The 27,935-nt window shown below is 40.1% G+C and overlaps 2 protein-coding genes across 2 annotated transcripts in view; one reads left to right on the top strand and one right to left on the bottom strand.

Annotated features, from left to right (window-relative positions):
- The window catches only part of wscd2 (WSC domain containing 2), a 32,136-nt gene extending 12,577 nt beyond the window's left edge, over positions 1 to 19,559 (top strand). Inside the window, exons 2-9 of the mRNA XM_063897035.1 lie at positions 4,206 to 5,074; positions 9,234 to 9,348; positions 11,061 to 11,245; positions 13,143 to 13,264; positions 13,350 to 13,524; positions 14,727 to 14,891; positions 14,993 to 15,193; positions 17,719 to 19,559. Of these exons, the coding sequence (XP_063753105.1) occupies positions 4,684 to 5,074; positions 9,234 to 9,348; positions 11,061 to 11,245; positions 13,143 to 13,264; positions 13,350 to 13,524; positions 14,727 to 14,891; positions 14,993 to 15,193; positions 17,719 to 18,071 (1,707 nt within the window). The 5' untranslated portion in view covers positions 4,206 to 4,683 and the 3' untranslated portion in view covers positions 18,072 to 19,559. The remainder of the gene's footprint in view (positions 1 to 4,205; positions 5,075 to 9,233; positions 9,349 to 11,060; positions 11,246 to 13,142; positions 13,265 to 13,349; positions 13,525 to 14,726; positions 14,892 to 14,992; positions 15,194 to 17,718) is intronic.
- A 757-nt stretch (positions 19,560 to 20,316) lies between these two features.
- cmklr1 (chemokine-like receptor 1) lies at positions 20,317 to 22,645 on the bottom strand. The gene is made up of 2 exons (XM_063897047.1): positions 22,507 to 22,645; positions 20,317 to 22,380 (listed from the first exon to the last, which is right to left on the bottom strand). Exon 2 carries the CDS (start codon positions 22,358 to 22,360, stop codon positions 21,320 to 21,322), a length of 1,041 nt encoding a protein of 346 aa, XP_063753117.1. The 5' UTR covers positions 22,361 to 22,380; positions 22,507 to 22,645; the 3' UTR covers positions 20,317 to 21,319.
- Positions 22,646 to 27,935: the final 5,290 nt, after the last annotated feature.

The following is a 27,935-nucleotide window of genomic DNA, read 5'->3' as shown; positions in this document are numbered from 1 at the left end:
TACAAACAGGTAGTTGAAAACAAGGACAAGGGGAGCCTCAAGTGGTTTCCTTTTCCTACTAATGCTGGTGCACCTGATAACCTCTTCTTCCTGCCTCTGTTCAGGTCATAATAATGTGTGTTTCCTCCCTGCACTGTTACACGTTTGTATGTTGCAATATAAATGTTGTTTATTACTTCATTAGCTTTAAACGTTTAAGGTTTAAGATTCATGGAAATGTGTTTTCTAAATAACATGTTGATATCTGTTTCTGAGTTGTTATGACATCAGGGGGTTTTCACATTAATTTTCCCAGTCTGGAACAACATTATGAGATTTTTCCCAAACCACATGTATGTAGCACAAATGCTCCATCTCGCAAAGTGAAACCTCTTTTGTGTATCCGCCCTTTGATGTGGACCTGCTCCAAAATGAAATGTGTTGTTTCTTGGACGATGCCACACCTCACCCCAAATTTCATGGAAATCAGTCAGGTAGTTTTTCCGTAACCCTGCATACACGCACACACACACACACACACACACACACACACACACACACACACACACACACACACACACACACACACACAGAAAGACAATCCAAGATGAAAACATAACCGCCCGGCTGGAGGTAACTACAGGCGAATATCACAAGTAATACAAATCAGATGGTGTTATTTGCACTGGGGATTTTGAAGTCTAACATTTGAACCACCTCACCCATGATCGAGTGAAAGGAATGCTTTCCTGGCAATTGTGGGACGGGGGGAATGGAAAGTGATCAAATCTGCTGAATCAAGTAACAGAACCGATTTTTGATCTGCTTCTCTGATGAATAAATGTCAAACCTCTTATTATTCAACTTATATTAGTTCAATTATAGTCAGCACTCTTTGAGGATATGACAATGAGACATATGCAAACCCCCCCCTCCTCCTCCTCTCCACGCTGGGCTGGCGGACAGTTATGTGTTGTCTCTGAACTCGAGAGGTGTCTCAGAGTTAGCACCAGCTCTGTGTTGCTCAACCCCTTGTCAATGAGTCACAGGACAGATATAAAGAATATTTATGGACTCACTTGGGGAGCCATTTGCCTGCAGCACAAACTAAGCTGGATGTCAGCCCGCTCACCAAAGATTAACTTTGACATTTCCCCCCCCTAAATCCGCTCTGATTAAATATTTGATGGCTCATTTAATATGAATGTAAATTAATGGTCAGTCAGTGAGTTCATGTCTGCTCCACTTGAGTAATTGCCATGATTTAACAGAAAGACCTTTTCCGCACCTCCTATGTCTTGTCTGTTGCGTTTCCTGCTTGTCTGTCTGTCTGTTCAAAAGTGTCACTCCTGATTTGTCTTCACTTCTCCTGTTTTTACCTCTTAATCTGAATATGGTTCCACCTCTAATGTCTCTTGTGTGTGAAACTGCAAAGTGAGGGCCATACTCACACTCACTGAATCTTTGACACGTAAGCGGCATGACTCTAGGAATGACAATGTCCATCTGTCAGTCGTTCTGTCAAACACTTTGGACCATATATCAACAAACATCAATTCATGTACACAACCCCCCTCTCCACAAACACATACATGGTCCCCAGTCAGTTCATATGATTTACATGATCTGCTAAATGACCTCTTGCACCACCTTCCCATGACCTTCACATGTGGTTTCACATGAAGTGTCTGTTTGAACATATATTTTGTTCAGATATCCCAAGGATGAATTGTAATAATGTTTTTATCTCTAATCTGAACAAATCCAATATGGTTTTTCGACCCAAAAATGACAATCCCATCATCATCAGCTTTAGTGTTATTTTGATAATGTTAGTATTTTGATTGAAACACCATAGTACCCATAGAGTAACAGATCTGCTCTGACTCTTAGTCTTCTATCATTTTCTACCTCATATGATTCAAACAATAGATCATTTCACACTCTAGTTAGTCTCGTTTCAGCCTGCATATTACAGCCACAAGAACAATTTCATTTTCGGATGAATATTTAACACCGAGTGCAGCCATGATGAACAGGGAGGTGTCACATGTATCCTTATGTAATTCTCTGAGTTTGCTCATGCTGATAAACCTTTTTACTGCGTTTTAACCGAAGTGCCTTGCTATATTTTACCTGTGCACACACAGCCCATGCTCTCCTGTGTATGTTTGCCTTCAGGACTTAAAACCCATCAAGAAAACACTCCGGAGTGGGTAAGGAGTAAGAGACATATTGAAATATGCCATTTTATTTTTCTATTTATACTTTGCAATGCTGTAGGGAACCAAATCTAGATCAATCTAGAGTTTAAAACAAAGCCTCAATTGTTTGAGAGTTACTGTCTCTATTGCTGTCCTGAAATATGAGTCATTTCTCCAACGACAAGGAGAAAAATACTGACAAATGACTGAAACATCTACATGGTTACTGGGAGAAAGTATAGCAGACACTTTTCTTAATGATTTACACTTGTATACAAATAAATGATTATAATGTGTATATGCATTTATGTGAATCCCTGTGCTGTTCATTAACTGAAATTCATTGATGTTTTAAAAACAAATGTGTAAAAAAGAGGGTTTGTGAAATCTGCTTTCCCGGGATTAATATGAGTTGATCAATGCCACTGTTGTTCCTTCAGCGCTTTAGGAAGCAGCTAATTAGCTTAGCTTAGCATAGCATTAGCGATATAACACACCCAAAACCACAGTCGTTTTTTTCATTCCAGTTTTTGTACGTGTTAAACAAACAAGATATACAACTCACAGATATTAGTAAACTCTAAAGGTAGCCTAACTTTAAGGCTAGCTGTCTTGCTTTATTTACAGCCTTTTTGCTAAGCTAGCTAACCGGCTGCTGTCTCTACCTTCATATGTAGCACACAGACATGAGGGTGCAGTCAATCTTCACATCTCACTATCTTCAAAAAAGGGAACAATTACTAATGTGCAGATTTATCTATGCAGGTTTTAAGATGTATGCTCTTTAATAGCATTCAGACACCATAGCAGTTTATTTCTAAGTGTTTTTTCATAAGCTGTGGAGCCTGTAAAATGTAATGTCTTTTATATCCTGAGTGTGGACCTCGCTTAAATTATTCACTTGGTTGATTATTAATATTGACTCATCACAGTATATGTCAGAGCATCAAGTGTTTTCATTTGGGAACTTAATTAGACCTGGACAAAGGGATCTGATCTTAAAAAGAATACAAATACTGAATTATTAAAAGGCAGAGACATCAATACATCAGTAAGGAAATCTATCCTTGCAGTTATTGAGAAGTACTGAACAGGAAACAGGGGCAAAGAGAAGGAGGACAGGATGTGGATTGTCCTTGTGCCCGGATGCATAAGGTTTAAGCACATACGCAGAATGTGATCCGTTTATCCTTGAGGGTCCCAGACTCTTCCCAGACTACCGCAGTCAAAAGTAGAGGGGTGGAAAGCCATGGGAGGTCTGCAGTGCCATTGAGGTTTCAGGTGACAAGTGTTCTGCGGGTTTGTCCCATGGTAGACAGAGAACCACAAGGGCGAGCGTCCCATTGAATGTTCTCGAAATTTCCCTGACCCTGAGGAGTGTAGCGTTACACCTTCCAATTGTAGCCTCCCCGGCTCGTCCCTGAACAGAGAGTCCTTTGAGAGGCGCTGCTGGGAATTTGGGAAGTCAGCCAATTAAAAAAAAAAGGTTATTATTGTAAAATGTTAAACAGAATTATGACGAGCAGCCCTTTAAACTCTGCATTCTTGGAAATCAAGGTTGCCTGGTTTTCCTTTCACACACAATTAGCATTGCTTAAGATCATCTTGAATGTTATAAAATTCCTTCAATTCCTGCCAAATTAGTTCGTAAAGACATCAGAGAAAATGCCACAGGGAAGAGCTTTGTTTTTGTTTCCCCCCCTTTAGGCTTAACCTAATTTATTGAAGACAATCTGACTCCGTCTGTTTTGTGCAACGAACAACAAATAGTTTTCCGAGATGCTTTTAACCTTATGCAATTCCTTATTTTATTTTCATTAGTAAGTTAGTTTTACAGAATATGAAATAATAAAGACAGTTTAACTTGGGATTCCCTCTTATAGCAGCAGTATAAGGATTATGTATTTCCTTGCAAGGAATCATCCTTTGTACACCGACTGATTTTATTTCTCGTTTTCCATGATAAAGCTTTCTCAGGTGTGTGCTCATTCTTCCTTTTTGTTGTGTGTGTCTTTATTGCAGATGGTGAGTCACGCCCTCTCTCTCAGTGAATAGCCGCCCTCACAAAGGCGAAAGGAGCTCAGCTCAGCCTGTAAATAAAACCGTCTTCCTTCTGCACAGCGTGGGAGAAAGTGCCCCTGTGGTGCTGGTGTGGCATCTCTGCAGGCTGATAACTGGAGTGAAGGCAGCATTGAAGGATCATCTTTCACTCTGAGCCACTCACCTTTCAAGCAGTGGACCCTGAGCCGGCTCTCGAGGCTGGACTGTCAGCGGGAGCGCAGGGAGAAGCTCATCATCTCATCTTCCTCATGAGAATGCAGAAGCACACATGAGGGAATAGTCATGCCATTGTTTGCATAATCTTCATACAGGATTAAGACACTTTACCTGATTCATTTTCACTTTTTTGGGGCCCAGTGGGGCCGTGTGTTGGGAACCGATACAGCTGGTGTTGATTCTTCTGCTTTATGAGTTTTCATCACTGGCAGGGGGAGCCAGCATGGCCAAGCCTCTGCTGAAAATACAGCGCTATTTCCGGAGGAAACCTGTCCGATTCTTTTCCCTCATCCTCCTCTACTTGACTGCTGGGAGCCTCGTCTTCCTGCACTCTGGCTTCGTCGGAGACAGCGGCTCCGGGGCCAGAGGAGGCCGAGACTCCCTCGTAGCTTCAGAGAAGGGGAGCCGGACTTCAATGTCAGATGCTCGGGGACTTGGCATCATGAGTCGAGTGTTTAAGGAGACTCGCAGGTCTGGGCGGAGGTACGGCCCTCCGTGGATGAAGAAGGCAAGACAGGAGGGCCAGGAGACGGTGCGCAGGGGGGGAGACTACACCAACAACTGGAACCGGGCCCTCAAAGCACGCAGTGCCAAAGATGTGGACGATGGAAGAGGTGGGTTACTCAAAGACCATGCTGTTTCAGTGGTAATGTTTCCAGACAGTTTTCCAAATTAAACAACAGATCATGTTTGAAACTAGTTGATGCATTATAAAACACTTCAACACTGTAAAATGACCTACTGAAAGGTGTGCTCACTTAAGCAGATAAGCAATGCATAAATAGAGTGTACTGGTAGACTACAATTAATTTTGAATTAGGGAATAATCACAACGTCTCAAAAAATAATTGCAGTGTTGCAAGATTAGTGACTTCTCAGTGTTAACGACCGGTTTTCTATGTAAAATAATTACAACAATAGTAATTACCCATTGTTTTTGTCATAGTTGCGAATAAGAATATTGAACAAATCTGAGTAGGCTATTTAAAACATTTTACTACAGGCTGATTTGCAGTGCAGGTTCACTGGCAACAGGCGACACTTGTCCCTCCACCACTTTATGTTAATATGAAATTGATCCAAAGTAATCTCTAATTACAAACCGCACGTCTTAATGACTGAGGATTTCTGGTTGTAATTGGTGATGTAGAAGGTCTCTCGAGAGTGGAGTGGGATGATGATTATGATTAAGTCCTCTGGCTCGTCTCAGAGTGAATCCTTCGAGGGTCGAATCTGCAGAGTTTCATCTGGAACACAATCCCAACATCTATATGGCTTTATGCGCACAGGCTTTACAGTTGTATCTCTCCTTACTGTGCTAAAACATAATCCTGACAGAAATGGTTTACATGTAAACTTTGACTGGCACGGGACATCTTATCGGGTTAAAAAACGTTTTGAAAACATGAGTGCGAGGACAGGAAATCTCTGTCCAGAGCCAACATCTCTGACCTTGGATAGCATGGATATCTGTCTTATTCCTTTGCCAACTAAACATGATCGAATGAGCTGATAAGAGGCTATCAATGGCCCAGGGCTCTCTTTCCCCTCTCGGCTTTTATTACACTGTCAAACACTCTCTCCTCTGTTGGATGAAGTATAAAATATTAACAACATTGTCAAACAGTGTATTTCTCCGACATCTATTCAAGAAGTATCGCCAGACCCCTACTTCTCTCTCCATGAGGAAACAAAGAATAGTGTTAACAGATGTGAAAAAGCCTTTAAATAGATAGGTAGTAATACCTAAATGTTAAAAACTCCTACAATTAAATGTGCTTGATTTGATTGTACTGAAGTATGCTCACAACAATAAAATATATAAATATAAACATATCAAAATGTACTTCAAAGCACTCACACTGAATACTTTATATATTATATTGTGGGATTATCATCACTGATCAATGCCATGTAGGCACCGTTTCTAATATTGTAAAAAAAAAAGTATAATATTTGAGTAACTTGGGCAGAAAGTCTTGCTGTCAGATCCATGTAATTTGGGGGAAAAAAGGGTATGAAATATCATTAAAAAGAAAAAAACCATTTCTACATTGTAGTTGAAGTACATTAGATGTGTAAATATACTTAAGTACTTTTTTCAGCAGGTGATAAGACACTGTAGATACTATTTCTAGTGCGCAGCTGAAATACATAAAGCTTCAAACTTCCAAAGAGCTTTCATTTGCAGAAAACATGTATTCAGATACTGTTCGTTAGCAAAGGCAGCCTTACCAGAATGTAAAAGTACTAAGTTACACGTTACAGTGTTATTCAGTTTATTCATATCCGCAGCATGTCATAACAGACACTGAGGAACCATTCATTTCACCATTACTTCACTGTGGTCATGTGGGGCTCGGGTTTCTCTCCAGAGAGCAGGTGGATAATCTAAACTGCCCATAAATATGAAACATGAGTGTGAGTGACAGCTGCTCTGTGTGTGTGTGTGTGTGTGTGTGTGTGTGTGTGTGTGTGTGTGTGTGTGTGTGTGTGTGTGTGTGTGTGTGTGTGTGTGTGTGTGTGTGTGTGTGTGTTTATGAGTCGCGTGTCTGTGTGTGAGTTGGCAGCTTTCATAATTATCATCTCACTGTACTCAGGGACAGACTCCAACCTCTCTGAGCTTAAAGGTGCCATTGAATGGAAAACTGTATTTCCCTTGGCATAGTTGAATAAGGAGAGTTCAGTACATTGAACTGACATACCGTGAACCTCAAACACCATTGTTTCCTCCTTCACGTGCAAATCATGAATATGCATATCGCAGCGGTGAAACGACAAATTACAACAATCCCTGTGTGTGACGTCACACACGGTAGTCCAGCCCCAACATTTGCATACACCAGCTGCTGGAAACACTAAGGCTAACACTAACCACTCCGTAACGTTGCTCTCCTATCTCCGACCAACTGGCTGTTCTTCAAATTCATCGGTTTCCTCCTCCGATAAAGGCTCACACATGTAAGGTTGGATGCCAATAGCCTCCATGGTATCTCTCACAGTTTTGCGAACATCACTTACTTCTGTGGGCTCTGAGGCATCCATGGATTGCGCCTTGTAAACCAGCCAATCAGAGCAGAGCTTGTCATACTTATGTAAATGAGCCCCCAAATAAGGCAATTCGGCTTGTTTCATTCTAGGACCAAATCCTACGGTTATAAATGGGGCTGTAAAACGTGCGTTTTTTCAGGGCTGGGGAAACAAACACGTTTACAATGTATATTCAAGCTTTGGGTGGATGAAATGCAGGCCTCTCAGTTTGCCCCTCCCCCCTCCCATCCCGGAGCACCAGCCTCACAGGACTGCCGCTGGAAGTGATGATGGAGTAATTAGCAGCTTCAAAGCATTCAATTGCTCTCATACATCCAGCACCCCTCATTACTTTGCAATTTTTTTTTCTTATGTCCTCTTCTCTCATTGCAAATGCACTCTTTCCCACTGGCTATGAATTTAAATTGGAGGAAATATTGCAGCCTAACATGCAGACTGCCCATAAACATATTTTGCACTGTGCTGCAGTGGCACAGTCGCATATACTGAGGGGAAAAACAGGAGAGGTCTGGGAATACAGCTGAGCCACTGCTGACAATTGTTAATATGATCAACCAGATGCGGGGTGGTTATTCTAGCTGTATATTGAAAGATATAAAACAGATAATATCATCCGTTGCATCTGTGGTTTCATCCTTTTCCCTCACAGTGTAAAGACCTTATAACATATAGTTGTTGCTTCATGCAGTGCTTCCCTCCATCATAAAGCAGATTTCAGCTCAACAATAGATTGGAGGAAGATTACAGCCTAGTCCAGCAGCACACCATAATGCTGCACAAATGCAAGCCTTTAGTCCACAACAATTAAAGTAATGCTAGGTCCGGTGGCTCAGGGGGGTAATGGCACTGCACAGATGGCGAGAGGTTTGTTTGTCAGAGGTATAGTAGAGCCTGCGCAGCTCTGTTAAAGTGACTGCTGTGTTTTAATGAGAGGGAGGAAGCTGATGGTGGTTTGCTGTCTCTCTCTGCAGAGGTTCACTGAAGCCCAGCCCCCACACAGAGCACAGTTACAGTTACAGGCCACTAGAAGGGGATGTATGTCTTTATTAATAAATTAAGATCCTGCCCCAGTTTGGACTCCTCATGTGCTCTTTTACAAGTAGTGGAAAGTATATTTACTCAAGTACTGAGGTATAACACCTGCACATTACAGGAGTATTTGATTTTTATGCTGCTTTGATTCATACTCCACTTCAATTTAGAGGAATAATTAGACTTTTTACATCACTGAATCTCATTGACAAGTAACTGTGTATATTCAGATCCTTAATATAAATCAACTAATAAATGATGATGTATTAATCTTCGATGAACACACTCAGAGGAGCGTACTAAGGAATATAAATAAGTAACACCACCGGCTTCACCAGCTGCAACATTATTATTATTAATACTACTTAATGCATACATAACTATTATTTAGCAGTATAATACATATTAATATGCATTATGAGTTCTCTTGTTATGTACTTATTATTATTTACTTTATTGCTGTTTTGAAGGCAGGATTTTTACCTATTTCTCAATATTTCAGCACTTCTTTCACTTCTTCATGTAACTGCTCTGTGTCAACATGTAAGGAAGATACTGTTGGGGACAGTCATGACTTTTATATATTTTCTATTTGTTTTGTATAGTAGCCGAGGGAAATATAATGTGTATATCTGTGCATTTTATTATGAAAATATGTTTTTAAATGCATGCCCTTTTTCTCTTTTTCAGCAAAGTATATTGGCTGCCACATTGATGACACACAGAAACGAGCGCTGAGAGGAGTTTCCTTTTTCGACTACAAAAAAATGACTGTATTCCGTTGCCAGGACAACTGTGCAGAAAGGTATGGCAGCGGCAAACAACAAGAAAACAAGCATCCATTAGATATCCTCTCTTTTTTATTTCCACTGTCAGACTGATATACTAAAGTAGAGCTGGTGGTGTAGAACGGCTGGGAGACAGTAATTGTCCATCATCAGTTTTACCATTGTTGAAATACATTACGGTGAAGAATAATACCTGTGTGCTGATAAAATGACTATAGAGCTAAATGTATGGACAGCATTTAAATGGACGTGTATGGGGCTGTTCTTCTGTTCTTGGTTTGGGCTTTCTCTCTTTGTGACTTGAAGGTAAATCTTCATTATATTTCAGACGACATGTGTTTCCATTTCTGCCTCAATAGAACACTTTATTTCCTTACCTCGGGGGCTCATGCAAATAATAACCTTATTACACTCTTATTACACCCATATTACACATTAAAACACCCCTATTACAGCCGTATTACACTGTAATTACACTCATATTACACACATGTTACTCAATTTTTACACCCATGACACACACTATTATTGCACCCTTATAACACATTTATAGACCCCCCATAAAACCGTAATTACACCGTATACCACCAATATTACGCCATTATTACATCGTTTTTAGACCCATATTACACCTATATCACACTGTTATTAAACCCTGTCATTGACTGTATCCCCAAGGACACAGAAACCATTTACGGGTTAAGATAAAATACAGAATTGATAACTAAACAACAGAAGGCCATCAGACACAATGAAATCAAAGGTCATATTAAGAAAACATTGCTAAGAGGATGAAAGTAGACTAATTGAAATGATAAATCAATTGTAAAACCCTCAAACATATAGCAAATTGTAGTAATTTAGTTTACCAGAAGTATTTGATTTGTTATAAACTTGAAAACATATAGTGGAATTGTGAATCACTGCAACCACGAGAGGTAATTTAGCATACAGACATAAATGGGCACAATAAAAGTTTATCCTATTTCTCCTAAAGTATGCAAGATGAGCTGTGAAAAGACATAAACTCACTCACAGGACCAAACACATGATCCCTCTGAAGCCTGTTGGCAATAATTAAACACTGGTGGATATTCCCTCTCTGCTACCTCACCCATCTTTCCTCCACCTTTTTACCAGGGCTTCATCAGATGCACTGAATTACACAGACTGCATTTCAAAAAGAAGAAAATAGGAACAGAGGGAGACGGTTGTTTTCAGCTCCTTCCTCCTATGGCTTCTTGCAACCTGCTCTCCTTCTCTCCTGCAGCGGGTTAATATAAACAGACAAATAAATGGCGGGCAATAGCAGGGCACAGAGGATTGGGTTTGATTGACAGCCCAGAGGATTTGTGTGAGGGGTGTGTTAGGCATTTAATTGCCCCCCAAAGGCCTCGTGGGAGTCAAATCCTTCATGCAGCAACAGAAAGGAGAGAAGAGATCGTTGTCAAGTATATGTATAATTGCCTTTAGAGCATTACATCATCTTCTCCACAGTTAGAGGTGTTATTCCAGAGAAGTTTTGGATGAATTTTAATCTACAACTCTCTCCATGTGCTACGTTTGTTTTATTGATCACTACTTATCCAGTTGCTCTGAAAGATAAGATCTTTATTGTCATGAGGAGGATTAAGACACATCATCATGAAGGCTCAAAACAATCACTTAAACCTCTCTGTCCTCTGTTTACTGACCATGCTCATGCCTTTTCCTTTCTCTTCCCCTCCAGAGGGTACATGTACGCAGGCCTGGAGTTCGGAGCCGAGTGCTACTGCGGTCACAAGATCCAGGCTCCCAATACTTCAGACAGCGAATGCAATATGGAGTGTAAAGGAGAGAAGAGCAACCTGTGCGGAGGACCCAACCGACTGTCCATATACCGGCTGGAGCTGAGTCAGGAGTCTGCGCGCCGCTGTGAGTGTGACACTCTGCAACAAATAACACCCCGAGACTTGATGGGAATAACAAGGCTGTCAAATAAACACAGGAGAGCAATGTCAAATTTGGAAATTGATACATTTGGTGACAAAAAATAGGAGTTGTATCCTGAATAACATTTAAATTGATACCCCTGATCTTAGAGTGATCATTCCTGTGGTGACCAACAGTATCCACCGAGGCACAAAGAAGCTATTTAGATTCAGAAATGCAAAAGCCCGGCTGTTTGTCGGGAAAATATTTGTTTCATTTTGGGTTAAAGCCAGAGTTGGGAGCAGGCTGCTCTGTTGTGTTTACCCCTCTCCCGGAGCACTGTGCTACCTACGTAACCCAGCCAGTCGTGGTCCGCATCCCAAACACTGGATGCTGCTGCTGCTATAGAACTAAAGGGAAGTTAAGGAAGGACTGATGAGCATAAGGGGAAAAAATCTGTGTTGTTTAAAATAAAATAAAAAAGGAATTGCTGTTCGCAGTGTGAAGTAACTTTTGACACCTTTCCTCCTTCTCTTTGCTCTTCCTTACCTTCCGCTTCTTAGAAATAATCTGCTTAATAACAAGCATACACATTTCATTTATGACTAATATTTAGACATCTAAATGCTCTTACTCGTCCAGTTCAGTGCTGTTTGTTTGTTATTCTTTTCATTTCTGCTTTTTCTTCCTCTTGGTTTGCCCTTACTGCTGAATAAGCTGTTCGTGGTTGTGTTTTCACCTCTGACCCTCTGTCATGTCAACATCAGACAGAAAATGCTGGCAATGTGTTGAGGTGGCGGTTTTTTGTGGTTTTCCCACTTGGGGCCAATAATGGTCATATGGTTTAGTGTTTTCAGTCAAATGTAACCCAACAAAGATTATATTGTGCATTTGCGTCATTGTCATACAGCCCATCTGCAATTTATCATGGTTATGTGAGTCTACATTTCCCTACAGCCAAGATTTAATATATACAGACATGTTGGGATGTTTATGTGTGATGCTAGACAACAGAGCACAGAAAAGCCTCTCAAGATGATTTAATAAGCTCTGCCATTTGCGATGGCAAAGAAGGGCAGAACAGAACGAGGCTGCAGTGAAGACATGCTGCAGGGAAATAAAGCGAGCAAGGACATTAAAAATGTAACTTTTAGTCAGGAAAAAACGTATAAAATAAATAAAACATTGGATAAGAACACATGGCTGGAGCTAATTTGCAAGGGGTGTGTGTTAAAGCCTTACAGCACTGAAGGCTAATACTAGCTCAGCAGTCTTGGGGAGGTGCAGGTTTTGGTAGCATAAAATTAAGTATCAAGAGTTTCCTCCAACCCACAGCTCCTTGTGCATATTTTATTCAGCGGCGTTTTAGCATGCAGGCTTTCTTCATCATGGTATGTCACAGCAAAAAGCTTTTAGTGTGTGGTTTCCTCCTCTGTTATACATGCACAAGTCTCTTGACAGCAGAGAAAGCTTTATATGTACATCAGCACATAAGCCGTGTTGACAGGCTGAAAGAAATGTGAAGTGGATGGTTGGGATTTACTTTAATTTTCATCGGAAAACTCTTAAGGAACTGGATTTTAGCTCCAAATTGCGCACTTCCTGCTAAAGAAGGAAGCATCTCTTCTCTGTTGCTGTGATTTATTGTCTATCCATCATAAGAGAGGGAGTATCTGAGATTAAAGGTCATCAACACACTGCAGGGATGTGAGTGCTGCTATTGGCTCAGTGTGCCGGCAGGTCAGGGTCTCAGCAGAGGAGAGTCCCAGTGGGATCTCTCCATGTGGGGTCAGTGAATAGAGGCCAAGCTGCAGAAGCTGTGCTCAGTAACCATAAAACTGGAGTGCTTTGAGTTCCCTTCCCATTGGTGAATGACATTTGTTTGTTCTGTGTGTTTCAGATGGCAGCTCCATTTTTAAGGGGTGTTTTCACAGGCCGGACAATGTCACTCTGGCACTTCCCATCAGCGCGGTCATCCAAAACATGTCTGTGGAAACATGTGTGGACATGTGCACGGAGAGGGTGAGGGAATTTTAAATGTGTGCATCCATGCATTGTAATTTACACATGAGTGTGTCTTCAGTGTTTAATGGTAGCTGTATTTCAGGAGAAAACGCTGGCCGTCCTGGGTGGAGATCGATGTCACTGCGGCTTCCCGACCCCGCTCTTCTCCCTTCATGAGCCGGAGGACGAGAGCCTGTGTCTCCACCACTGCCTCGGGGAAGAATTTGAGACCTGCGGGAATGAGGAGTACTTTGTGGTGTACCAGACGCAGGTTCAAGGTAACATATGGGGGCTCAAAGGTGTATTTAAAGGGCACATTGGACAAAGAGACATGTCTGGATACGTCCACCACACACTGAGTGCAGGATGTACAAACATCGACCGTGAAGTAGTCTACAAGTGCTGAGCTCTCAAAATTCAGCAAATCTCTGACCTTACCCAGGTTTGCCCTGTTTACTCGTTGTTTTAAATAATTGTATTTCCAACAAAGATTAGTTAAAAATGTTGTTTTAGAATAAATGTACTCTTACTTTCCGCCATGTTAAGGTTTATTTAGTTCATCTGTAAAAAGTCCTGTCCCTAACATACCTTAATCAGATCTGTTTGTTGCTCTTTGTTTTTCTCTAAGTAATCATTATATAACTTTGAAAACGGATAACAATTTGACTTCTTTTCCTAAATATTGTTCCCACGCCGTCTTTAGCTTAAGCATTTTAGTGGATAGTGTTTCCTCAACTCAGCCGGCAGCTGTAGCTTAGATCAGCTGAAAAACAACACCCAGTAAACAAAAAAGGAAGTTTTATGTGGCGAACCAAAAAAAACAGAACATGCTGGAGCGGGAAGTGAACTTTAAGTAAATAGTCTCGACAGGTTGCAGTACCAAATTTGCAGAAGTTGTCAATTTAACTCAAGTTTTATTTTACAGTATTAACGTCTCACAACAATCAGTGACTGGGTATTTTAGTCAATTTGTGATAAGCAGCCAAGCTTTCCCACACAAAACACCAGATTGAGGTCATGTGACTCTTTTAGACCTTTTTTGTTCTCAAATGATGTTAAATGTCACCAAACCCCATCTTGCAACGTGACTCATTTTGTCTTTACGACATATGTCAATAAAACAGAAGTGACTCATTTGCAGTATTCTGTTCTTATAAAATATTTAGCAGTCATAGGTCACCATACATTATCCCCCATCCAGGCACTGACTCAGATCACATCATGTCTATCACCGTAGCATTTTTCAGTAATTATTCACATCTATAAATTAGCTTACTCACTGCACCATCATCTGTTACCCCTGAATGTCCTGTCCCCATCATTTCTGTCTACTTTTATTGTCTCCTTCATGTTTGCCTGTGTGGGTTTTGATCATGTTGCTTTCAACCTCTTGGGTGTCGTTAAAGGCGCCCTTAAATAAAACGTATTATCGTTATTATAAAACCAATAACATAGCCTGTCTGTCTTTGTTTTTCCTCAGATAACCGCTGCATGGACAGGCACTTCCTCCCCACTCGTGCTAAGCAGCTCGTGGCCCTCGCTAGTTTCCCCGGAGCCGGCAACACCTGGGCCCGTCACCTCATAGAGCTCGCCACCGGCTTCTACACCGGCAGCTATTACTTTGATGGCTCCCTTTACAACAAAGGTTAACATTTATCTGACATGAATCACAAACAAATTCAATCACAAATAAATCTTTGTTGGTTAAATATATATATCCACTGTGGGGTGGTCATTGTTTCCCAGGATTTAAAGGGGAGCGGGACCACTGGCGGAGTGGCAGGACGATCTGCATTAAGACACATGAGAGCGGCAAGAAGGAGATCGAGTCCTTTGACTCCAGCGTCCTCATGATCCGAAACCCCTACAAAGCCCTCATGGCTGAATTCAACAGAAAGTATGGGGGCCACATTGGATTTGCTTCCCAGGCCCATTGGAAAGGGAAAGGTGAGCAGCTGTAGCCACAATATTGTATATTAGTTGTTCCAATACATCCTGTACAGTTATGAAAAACCTTCAGACTAAACAACTGAAGAAGTTTCATTAACTACAATTCAATATTTGGATGTACAGGCTGACTTTAATCTAGAGGTTGATCTTGATGCTGTTTTTTAAGCATTTCCAATCTTACTCACTTAGAAAATAAGAAAGGTTTCCTCAGCCAGGCTAGATAAAAACTTCACTAGAAGTACATTCAAAGACAGAAGAGGGGGAATGGTCCATGCTGGCGTAAATTGGTAAGAAAATTTAGGAAATGTTTAGTGGTTTCCAAAACCATTTGCAACATTATATAAAAAGCTATTTTTCTGTTTATAAAGAACAGGAAATGAAACCTTGCCTACAAACCATAACCTTCGTCACATTTTTTAATCATGAGCTAAAGAATGTCACCAAGTCAAACCCGCTTCTTCCTCATTGCTTCATTTAATAAGTTAAGTGTGACAGGACTGTGTGTAGAAAAGACACAAAATCCTGATTGAAAAACTCACAAATGCAAAACACAATCAATTTTATTTATTGTTTGATTGTTTGTTGAACTTCTACAGATTCAATGCATTAGATAACATGAGATTAAGTGGTGCTATGCTAGCTGTTTCAAGTCTTTGAGGCTCTTCTGCCTGCTTCATGTTTAATAGACAGATGTGGTATAAAACTTCTTATCTATATATAGACTACGGAACAGAAGATCTTTTAAGGCTTGTGCGTATTTTCAATGTTACTGCATGTAAGGGTATCAACGTGACTCCCTCTAATATCTCCAGAAGTGTTGTTTTTTTTAATTAGCTACTTGTTGACATTAATGTATTACATTAAGAAGCTGCTCTGTTAGACCGACTTAATTTGTCCCTTTCTGATGATTTGGACCTTTTACCTAAACGTCCAGCATGCGACCACTTAATTATGTGTCAGCACAATCTAGTAAGGTTAAATTGCTCTCAGGCCTCCGTGATGATTAACCATGTGCTTTAGTGTTATCAATAAGCCAAATGAAACCTCTGGGTCCAGTACATCTTATCCATAAAACTTTACGTTGGAGATTATTTTATATTTCATGCAGATTCTTCGCTCCTCGGCTCCTTCACCCTCTTTAGCCGTGTCTCTGTAACCATGACAACTGGTTGTGTCTAGTCCGCTCACCGTCTCTCGGACGTTCTGTGAGGTTTTAATTGATTTTCCAGAGGCTGGAGATTTGCCGACCCAGCAGTTGTCTCTCTTTTGTTGCAACATCAGCACATTTGACGTGCCATTTCCAATGAGTGTTTATTCCTGCTGTTGTTGGGGAAATGATGCGGTGACATTATTAAAGAGAAAAGCTTCTTGACAGCTGCCACTTTCAATACAGAGAGAAGATCCCATCTGAGAGTCAGCCTGACATTGAGTTTGGGTTGTCACATTTGATGCGCTCACCTCTGCAAGGGGGAGGCCACGGGCTTCGGATGATTCTACCGACACTGCCTCCTTTTGAGGCCCAATAAGTCATCTCAGGGGCGGGTGTAACTTATTTTGGAGGGCATGTCATTTCACAAAGCACAGTCTGTTATTTTTCAGTATTATCTAATGGCTTTAGTTAAAGGCTCTTACATAAATCCCTTTATTTGGTTTTAAAAGTCAAACCCCTGCTAATAAGAACATAAGTATCTTAACTTAATCTGATATTCAGTCAAACATTAGCAGCACAGGATGTTCAGCGGGAGTTAATTATGTTGGTTCCTTCTTATTTTAAGCCCCTGACGCTTTTGCAAGACTGATGCGAATGAAGTCAGTGTGGTCAGAGCACAGCTACTTGTGTTTTTAGATGCATTTATAATACTCTGTGCCTCTCATTGGTTCCTGAGACAGCACTGCAAACTCAGCAGGCTTTAAACTTTAACGACAACCTCTCCCAGAGTAAGATGTGTGCTAATGCAGCACAACTCCTGCCAGCAGCCGGGTTTTTTTATGGGCTACTAGATTATCAATGAGTAAAAGTTGCAAGCAAAGGGCTTTCTGATAAAGTACCTCTGCAGTTTGATTGACAACCAAGAATGTCCACTTCACTGTCCAAAGATTGTAGAAATCACTTAATGTACCCTGCGGTGAAATTGTGCCATACTTCTCAAGAAAATGACATCAGCTTTATGACTCTCACTTCCCCTTCATCCAGTCCCCAATTTATTTTTTAGAACATTTATCAACATGTTATTTTTGCACTTATTCGATGTTTTGCTCTGAGATTGGCGCCTGTATTTATCAGAGTGTTTCTGCTCTGAGCAGGCATTTGATTAATTGTGAGTCCACTAAAGAGCTATTCCTTCCATTACTCATTCACTTCAATGTAATTAGGAGGAAGTTGATTAATGTGCCTTGTGCTGCATTGTTACCAAAGACATTTTTACTGAGTCTTTCTTCCCTACTTCTACTCGCACTTTTGTCGTACATTGACAATCACTTTTTCAGGTTGATTCATTTCTGAACTCTCATTTGTCCCACAGAGTGGCCCGAGTTTGTGAAGAACTATTCCCCTTGGTGGGCGTCCCACACGCTGGACTGGCTGAATTACGGGAAGGTCGTCCACGTGGTCCACTTTGAGAATGTGAAGAGGGACCTGTTCTCCCAGCTCAAAGGGATGGTCCAGTTTCTGGGATTGAAGGTTTCTGAGGAGCGTCTTCTCTGCGTCGAGGGCCAGAAGGACGGAAACTTCAAGCGGTCAGGCCTACGAAAGCTTGAGTATGACCCGTATACTCCTGAAATGCGAGCGAGTATCAATGAACTGATCCGGACAGTCAACGCTGCCTTGAGGAAGAGGAACATGTCCGGAGTTCCAGACGATTATATGCCAAGATGATATACCATTGATGATATATCGTTTTATTTCCCCCCTCCTTTATTCGGACTGGTAATTGGACACTCTGCACCATATTTGTAGGATTACATAACTGAAATACTTTGTTTTAATAATTTAAGGTGAACGTAGGTTAAGGCTGTAGTCAGAAACAAGTCTATTTACTATTTTAATATTAAGGTTCTTTAATTTTCTGTTGAACCTCAGCAGCTTTATGCATTAATAGGAGAGGCAGTTTTCCCTAGGAAGGTTTGCTTTTCTCTTTGTCTAAATGAAAAGCACTTCCTATCCTGCTCTATGCACATGTGCTGTGTAGGCATGTGCAAATGCCTTAACATAAAGGAGGTACAATAGCTGTGACCACAGGGAGGCTCAGCTGACTGCACTGGCTGATTTGTTGCCAGTGAGAAAAACATGTGACCCAAAAATCATTATACAACATGGCAAAGTTTGAGCTTAGTTTGTGCTAAAGAGAAATATGAGAAACACTTTAAATGTATGATTCTTGGGCTTCTATCAGTTACAGAAAAATACTATTTTATACGTAAACTTTAAAATGTTCAGCCCTTCTGTTAGAGGGATAAATGCAATATGCAGGTTAAAACTACTTGATCATGATACTGTGTTTCCAAGCTTTTATAAGTAAGTCAGCTTACTGTGCGTAAGAGGAATCTGTATTTTCAATGAAGAGGTTAAGGACTCCTCATATTCAAGAAGATGAAAAATCCCTCTTGAAGGCACTGACTCAAGGAGAGAAAAAGGATTTACATTGACAGCATTTATTTATCAGCGGTGTGCACACGTCCACTCGGTTGTGAAATGTTTCCTTAACACTGGACTTGATGCAGAAATCCAAAAAGCACTTTGCTGTGCAACACTCGGCCCAAAGATCACTGAGGAATTAAGCAGTACACGTACTATAGACCGGAGGTTTCCTTTAGTAGTAGTGATCTTTATGGATTTGTTTTATGACATTTAATCATACTGAATGTGAAAATTGTTTTTATTTTTTGTCTTTGTTGTAAAAAGAGCTATAACATAGTCAACGCAGATAATACATTTACTCCTCATAATTTAAAAAGAATATCCACCAATGTGTGAAAAATTCAACTACATTTTATGAGCAGCACGTCTGATGATGGTACTTAATGTGCTATGCGATATGCTTGAAAATAATAAACAAATATATAAATGAATAGATACACGAATATATAAATAAATAAAACACTGGTGATTCAAACCAGGAAAATATTAACTGACTTCCATTTTCAGAATGATATAGATATATTTTTATAGTGTTTGCTCACACTTTGACAAGATTTGTATTGCAACGAGCAAAACGGGAGAAGTTGTTTCTATTTTTAAAACATGCTTTAAACTTTATTGGCTCTCCCTTTCATTGACAAGCAGGCACTCAGTGTCACATTTGAATGTATTTTTTATGGAATGAATGTAATGTGATAAGGCCCAATAAATGAGTAAATAACATAATGTGTTTTGGTCCACTGTCATTTCTGAACCACTGTTGGGGAAGTTAATAAAAAGGGGGATGTGTGTATTTCAAGATCAAAGACATTTTTTTGTATTTGAACCTCACTTCACTTTCCAGGCCCTTCTATTAATAAGCCAAAAAAATGTACATTAGTACCTAATTGCATTGCGCTCCACAGAGCAATGTCCCCATAGATGTGTCAAGTGGAAAAATAAAAGTAACAAATTAATTATATTATATAAGTTATATAAAAATCAGGAGCAACAGGACAACCTGTAACACAACATCTATGGCAAACATGTAAGCATACAGATGCATGCATCTAGCAGATATGACGCAACATTAGCATTTACTAGGAGTTTATCACCCTTTAAAACAAGTCCAATATTGAATCTACTTTTAGCTCCATTTTGGTCTCCACCATATCACTATAATTGATGAACATTGATTAGTGCCGCTCTAAAAGTAATCTCTGCCCTGGTTTCATTGTGATTCTGAGAGTCTTATGTAACCTCTGCACTCTAGGGCTTCCCCAAATTGTTTCAACAGAAAATAAACGACAGGCCCTCTTCTCGCTTTTCTTATTCCTTCACTTTTGTTACTGAGAACAAAGTGAGATTACTTATATGCAAAGGTACAATGTTAACAAAACAAACACATGAATCATGTCTCGTTGTGCTTCAGCTGAAAACTCATTTTGACTCTGGAGGTGTTGCAATGGTTACCTTTTTTTTGTCACAAACAAGATGAACTCGATACAATCTCTCAGTTTTATTATTTCAGAAGTAAAGTTGATATCGACAAATGAGTCATTCAGAGAGTTGCATTTAGTTTTTCTAGCTTCATTCAGAAAAGAAAAACACTATTCACCATTGGCTTTACAAATCTGATGCATAAAAACAGAGAAATAGACGTCCATTAAACATATTGTTTATGTCAACTTGTAATAACAGCCGGGGTTGTGCTTCTTCCACCGTTCATTGAACTAACTGCACGCATCTCAACAGCTCTCCACTCCTCGGTACGCTGTGGTTGGGTCAGTCCGACACACAACTACATACTTAATGCTTCAATACAAAAAGTTGCACTGTGGTGTCAGTAAATGAAATGTCCCTTTTTTGGCCGGTTGAGTTTGTATGTGCATTATAAAGAAACCAAAGTATTCAATGATTTGCAATTCTCCTTCAGCAAACATACCTTTTAACCTTCTGTTTGTTTTCTAATGTGTGACCTGGTGCTTATTGGATTAGTTCAAAGGTCAATGATAGCAAAAATCAATTGCACAAACACATGAGTAAAACATCTTGCCAAAGCTGATGCCGTTTGCTCTCCTTCACATTTTGATGCATTTTCACTAACCAAGAGAATATGCCTTACAATTTGTGCATGAGCATGAAAGAGAACATTGTTCATGAAAGGAGCTCCTCGAGTAACGATAATGCATTTAATATTTGTATTACCAAAAAAAAGAATGCCTGACGTATTTTTCCTCAAACACTGCTCTTAAAACATTCTTTCTACTGGAAGAGATTTATGTTACCTACCTTGCAATTCAGAATGTTAAGATATTGGCTCACATTCACAGATCCTTCAACTACACATTATTTGTTTGTGAGCCTGAATTGCAACAGCTTTCTCCATGCTCCCAACAGTAAACAAGTACAACAGATAAGTTCATTAGCACCATGAAGCAACACATAATTAATTTCTTGTGTTAATCATTTGCATATCTGAGGGAAACAGTTCCAGATAAATGTCTTTAGATGTGAGTAGAAGCTCTGCCATCCATGGAGCTGGACCTGGAAAGATATCGGCTGGTGGTGCGGCCTTCCTCCCCCATCGCATTCTCCATCTTTGAGAGCACGGAGTTCTTAAACTTCCGCTTGAAGTCATTGCCCATAAACACATACAGGACCGGGTTAAGGAAGCTGTTTGCTGCCGCCATGAAAGTGCTTACTTTGAGTCCGTAAATCAAAATGGTCTGGTCGAAGTGTTCATGGTTGAGCTCAAGTAGGACGAACACGTGGTACGGCAGCCAGCAGACGAAGAAAGCAGCGACGAGCGCAGACATGACCTTTAAGGGTTTGGCGGATTTAGTCATCCTGTTGTTTCGAAGTCTGAGGCTAATGATAGAGTAGCAGATGATGATGATGATGAACGGGACAACAAACCCTGTAAAGAAGCGGGTCACTGCAATTATCTTGTGACTATATTGGGATGAGGTATAGTTATTGTAGCAAAGGGTCCTTCCCAAGTGACTGCCAACATCCCGAAAGATGAGAGAGGGAAGGCTCAGTGTGGCTGCCAGGAACCAGGAGATGCAAACAACAACGGACGCCTTGTTTACAGTGCGATGGTTCTGGGCCCAAACTGGAAACACGACTGACACGCAGCGGTCAATGCTGATGACTACCAGGAGGAAGATGCTGCTGAACATGTTGAGGAACATAACGGAGGAGATGAATTTGCACATGAAGCGGCCAAAGACCCACTCCTCCATTACCATGTTGGTGATACTGAAAGGTAGGGAGGCGCAGAAGACAAAGTCAGAGATAGCGAGGCTCAGGTACCAGGTGGTGTTGACCGTCTTCTTCATCTTGAAGCCAGAAATCCAGATCACAAGAGCATTTCCGAAGAAGCCCAGCAGAAAAATGAACACGCTCACTACAAGTACAAACACACACAACACTTCCTTAGTACACGTTGTTTTGTGTTGAAACGGATTTTCCTCTTGTGCACTGTCATTTAAGGCATCTCTGTAGTCGTAATCTTGATAATCATAATCATCTGAAGTATCCATTTTGTCGTCTGGGGAGATTTCTGTAGAAAAGAAAAGAAGAAAAACTATTGAAATAAACAGCATCTTATCTAAATGAACATTTTAGAACAAATAGTTCAATATAAAAATGCTGTATAACCTCATTTATGACAACAACAAAGCCATACCTGCAGCACAGAGCTTCTCTGATGGTGTCCAGTCGGGTGTCAAAAGAGATGTGCTGTTTCCTTAAAACTTGTTAGAAACATATAACCCTAGATGCCTCGCAATCAGCTGACAGCAGATTTTTCAGCAAGTGTTTCTCAACACTTCCATCCCCTGAATACTTTCAGTACTGCATTTTGAGGTTTTAAAGGCATCTCACAAATCGTATGACCTTTGGTATGTAGCAGAAAAACCATTAAAAGGACACTCAAGCTTCTTATATTAAAGAAATTATATTAAACTCCTGATTTACAGAATAAATATTGTGTTATCTAAGAAATTAATTCATGTTTGAGCTTTGTTATATGGCATTTATTTTCTCTGACAGATGCATGTTATTGGCCATATGTAACTGTGCAAAGCAAATCAGGGGAGGCATGCAACGCCAGAGTATTAACTAAACCACAAACATTCTCAGGCAATAAACAAGTTGATTTTAATTGAATGTTTTGAGGAAGATGTTCCTTGTAACACAGCTGTTGTGGGACAGAGAACATCGCTGTGATTGTTCCTGCTTCACAGAGTCATGATCATCGAGACAGATGCATCCAGAAGCAGCAGCAAGAAGAAGAGCCGCAGATGGCAAAGTTATGCAGTTTGAAAGATGTCATAATAATTGAGGAAGACAGCAACATTTGTCAATAAAAAACTTTGCACTAGAGTCGTCAATTCACCTGAAACCACATCTCTAGTGTACAGGAAAAGGGAACTCTTTTCAAAAAGTGAAACTGATTTTTGTTGTATAGCTTCACTTTCTAGTTTTAGTGATTGCACATAATTAGAAATAAAAAAGAGTAGCAATTGAACAATTACACAATATAAACATCTCAAAATAGAAGATAAAAAATAAGTAAAGATTGAAAATATAAAAGTTGACAGTGAAAATAAAATCTGTAAGCTATCTGTATCGAAGGGCTAAATTACAGCTAAATAATATAATATAAAGGTAGGATATTATTTACTGTTCAAGAATGGCATTTTAAATTAATATACAGCTCCGTAAAAAATTGAGAGACCACTCAAAATTGTTCTTAAATCGTTATCTCTACATCTATGGCAGCCATTCCAGTGTCTGATGAATTCCAACACAGAGGGAAAATTGTCTGTAGTTTATGGAATACAATAAAAAAAAGTAACTCAAAGACAAACCTATAAATAGTAAAACAAGAGAAACTGATAATGCTGAAATGTTTTTTTCCGCAGCTCTAAATGTAAAATGTACAGTGTGAAGTTATAAGTCCAGTTAACAAAAGAGAAACAAAATAATTTGAGGTGGATTCCAGTTACTATTCACTTGATACTACTGCATACGGCATCACCATGAAAAAAGACCTCAGACATGGAAAGAGTCTGAAGTATATCTTGTAGCGATGTTTGTGAAGATGATGAAGAAGTCTCCAGAGACACCGGCTTGTATATAATAAGGTTTATTACAACAGCATAGTATCAGACACCAACACGGGCGATGCGGGGTTCCCAGAGCCAATTGTGGAAGTCCCCCGAACAGTGTTTGTGCATACCCTTTATAGGAGAAGTGTGTGGGTGTGTGTCAACATGCGATGTTCTATGAGGATGTGGACCCAAATAAGGTGAGCTATACGTTCGTACACCATGTCTTGCGGTACCCAAATAAGGTGAGATATACGTTAGTCTTTGTCTTACTCATCCCTGGAGGTCTTCTGACGTAGTCCAGAGGTTTGTTCTACAACCTCCTGTCGTACCACATCACTCTCTGCACTCTCTATGACCTCAGGGAGTAAACAACTGCATATGAACTGATTTACTATACCACCTAGGCCATAACTTTGTATGCCCCACTCGGTGACCTAGGGCATCTTTAACGTATTCCAGATGTTGTTTTTCACTCTTCTTTCACCCAACCTTCCTCTGACCTCAGGGAGTATCTGCCCTGATATGTCTCCAGATTTAATACAGCACAAGATAAAAAACACAAAGAAAACTAAATTAATTTGTGGACTATTCAGAGTATATTTGAAGATTTTTTTTTTACAATTGACTTTAGTCGATTAAATGTCCCATCGTCCCCCCATATTAGCTTGTCCGAAGAGATGATAATATGAATGGGAAAACTTTAAACTACATGGTTTACAAATGCAGATATTTTATTAATGAGACTTCCAGTTTTAAAAGCCATCGTGAACACACAGAGGTGATTTTCATTTGGCTGATTGCTCCTCTTCTCAGGAACATGCAGGCCTGTAGACTTCACTTGATTGACAACCATAGACTGTCCTATTAGCTCGCTCATCATTTCCACAATAGAATCGTCCACTTTCAACCTGAGCCGAGGTCTAACGGACTAGAAAGAGATTTACACATATTCATTTACATTTTCTCTGACATTGACAACTGTTGTACGGCAGTTCACTTTTTGGTATTCAGCAGGATAATTAGAGGTCTACTACATAAGGGATAAATAAAAGCAATTCATTTTCTACACGCCAAAGGGAAAATAATTATTTGTGAAGCTAAAGACATCAGTTTGCTGCTTGGTGAAAAAAACCCTGAAAACATTTCTTCATATTCTGTCAATAATTATAATAGTAACACAAATGTTGCTCATGCTCATGGGTGTAATCCTGAGCCACATGCAGCTCTCTGGTAAATTAAGAAATATAGTATTTTGCACAGCATTTCCACCTGACCAGGTTAAATGTGTTTCAGCCAAATCACTTTTACTGCAGTGGACGCAGAAACCTGCTGGTGCCCTGCAGATTAGATTTCCTAACGAACGCTGAGATTATAAATAATAAAACCAAAACAATAACCAGGTATAGCCTTTCTCTGGTATACCCACTGCAAGGCATATACCTTCGTATTTCAAACGATGCTGCTAGCTTTGGTAGAGAATTCAGGGTATTTTATTCCATACAGTTGATTTAAGCATTTAAGTGACTAAGCACTAAGTATAATGCTGCTTGTAAAAAGCATTCAGTGTGTGAATAGTGTATAACAATCCTTGTATAGTGTATAGCAATCTGTACTCACGTTGCATATTGACACGTATTTTTGGTCAATCCTGAATTATAACAAACACACACAGAGTTTTCTGCTGTATAGCTCACCTGGTAGAGCTGGTGGTCCATGCATTGGGACTCAGCTCCCATGCGGAGGACCCAGATTTGAATCCAGCCTGGAATCATGTACGCATGTCATCCCCTCTGTCTACCCCTTTCAACACTGTCACTCTGATTAAAGGCCAAAGGAGCCCAAAACATATAACATCTGAAAAAAAAAAAATTGACATCTGAGCTAAACGCAGTGACATCGGAGGTACAGAAGGCAAAAAAAATGGAGGCCATCTTTCAACCGATAACTTCAGTTTAGTCATCCTTCACTTAACTTCAGAGGACAACATTGAGGATAGATGAAGTGTAGTTTCTTTATTTCCATCTTTTTCAATGATTCTGCAGAGTTTGGGATGGGAAAGCTAGGTACAGGAATAAGCGTTTTCACTGTTTAGGGTCACACTGTCACGAACTTTCAACACAAGGTAGTAGGACTCAAATGCACGACCACAGGAGACTGAGTTAAAGTATTAAAAAATACTTTATTTCCAAAAAATGCACAAAAAATACAAGAACTCAAGACGCTCACATGGAGGATTAATAAACACAACGCTGGTACGCTGGTTACTGACTCACAGACAGGACAAGACGAACAGACACAAGACAGGGGGAGACAGGACTATTTAAACATGAGGTAACAGGGAACAGGTGGAAACAATCAGGGGCGGGGCTGACGCTGACGAGGGCAGTGACAGGGAGCCAAGAGACCTGGAACGAGACGCAGAAGGTGAGTACCAAAGTAAAACAGGAAGTGGGAGACAAGACAAAAATTACTAAACAAAACATAAAACATGACCAACCATAGACCTGGGGCATGACGACACAAACAAGAAACTTGACACGACTGACATTTTTGACGAGACACAACACATGCAAGGGTCCTATTGTACTGTACGATTCCAATACAGATAAAAACTGTACATACATTTGATTCATTTTAGCAGAAGAATACTCAACCTTCTAAGCTGCTGATCTCTAGTCCTATCCGCCACGGTGTGAGCTATTTTTGAATTACACTTTTTCAGGAAATGAAAGCAACTATTTCTATAACGTCTGACATCATGACCAGCCGTTACCATGGTGGCAACACCAATACCACCACTTTTCCACTCCCTATGTTGCAGATTTCACAGACTGAATTACTCATATACTGTATTTGCAGATTTTAGAAATAATTTGTCCTCAGGCCAGGTAATGACCGCTACAATATATGCAAGTTAGACAGCATAGATACGTTTCATTTATTTATAAAAACGTTCCTATGTGAAATACCTCTGGATACCAATCAGCCACTGTGTAATTTAAGCATTGCAGCTAGGAAACCCTTTTATTTATTCCTGCAATCAGGACTGGCCTCCTCTGCGGCAGTTTGCTGGAGGGTCCTGCGGTATCAGCTTCCACTCCTTCCAGTTGAATTGTATTTTAAAGTAACCTGAGTATTATCGCTACGTTAGTCGTTTCTGCTTGAAAGCCATTATATAGATTAAAGTGTAGCAGAGATGCACCCGTCAACAGCATTAATCTGCTTTCGGAAAATGAAACTCCACAATGCAGATTAAAGTGGACTGAGTCATTGGGTCAAAAATATCTGAAAAAATATAGTAATTGTGTTGAAATCATCTGTGGAGCAAATCACAGTAGCCTCAGGATGTAATGTTGTAGCTTCATACATCTGACTCCAGTTATTATTAGAATCACAATGTTTTCCACTTTTCTTTTTGTAAGGTGAAGCAACAAAGTGTTAAAAATATTGGCAGAGATTAAGACTATTATGAATAAATGACTCACAAGAAAGATTGTGAAAGTCTTTTGGGCTGTTTGATGATGTCTGAATTTATGCAATGCAGGAAGACATTGACTGACTGTCACAGTGACTAATTGGGGCCTGTCATCAACACAAATGCACTGAAAGGCTGTACAAATGGTTTTCTTTCTTTGAATGTGACATGAGCGTCTTTAAAAGAGCGCTAGCTTCATAGAGACTATACAATTTCACTTTGGTCCCTCAAAAAGTCATGGACAATATGACTTGTTTTATCCGTGCTAGCAGCCCTAGGGATGTCATTGTTTTTAGCACTAATTAGAAAATGTTAGGAGCTTAAATGCTAAACTAGGATGCTTAAAGGTCCAGCAGGCAGTGTAGGAAATGACATGACCTAAATCGTGAGTGTTTGATTTTGGTCACGTAGCAGCTCACCAGGTGCTGTCGTTATAAATGAAGTAACATAATTGTATTAATTAAGGTACAACTATTTGCAAAGCCAATGTAATTAATCCATTGGGATATTGTACCCTAACTGCCC

This window comes from Eleginops maclovinus, chromosome 12 (genome assembly GCF_036324505.1).
Source record: "Eleginops maclovinus isolate JMC-PN-2008 ecotype Puerto Natales chromosome 12, JC_Emac_rtc_rv5, whole genome shotgun sequence".
Taxonomy (NCBI): domain Eukaryota; kingdom Metazoa; phylum Chordata; class Actinopteri; order Perciformes; family Eleginopidae; genus Eleginops; species Eleginops maclovinus.
Note: the sequence above shows the minus strand (reverse complement) of the source record. Positions and strands in the feature narration are given on the sequence as shown.

Bases quoted from the DNA above. Each gene is read 5' to 3' on its own strand.
- cmklr1 (XM_063897047.1), bottom strand. From the start codon at position 22,360: ATGGATACTTCAGATGATTATGATTATCAAGATTACGACTACAGAGAT.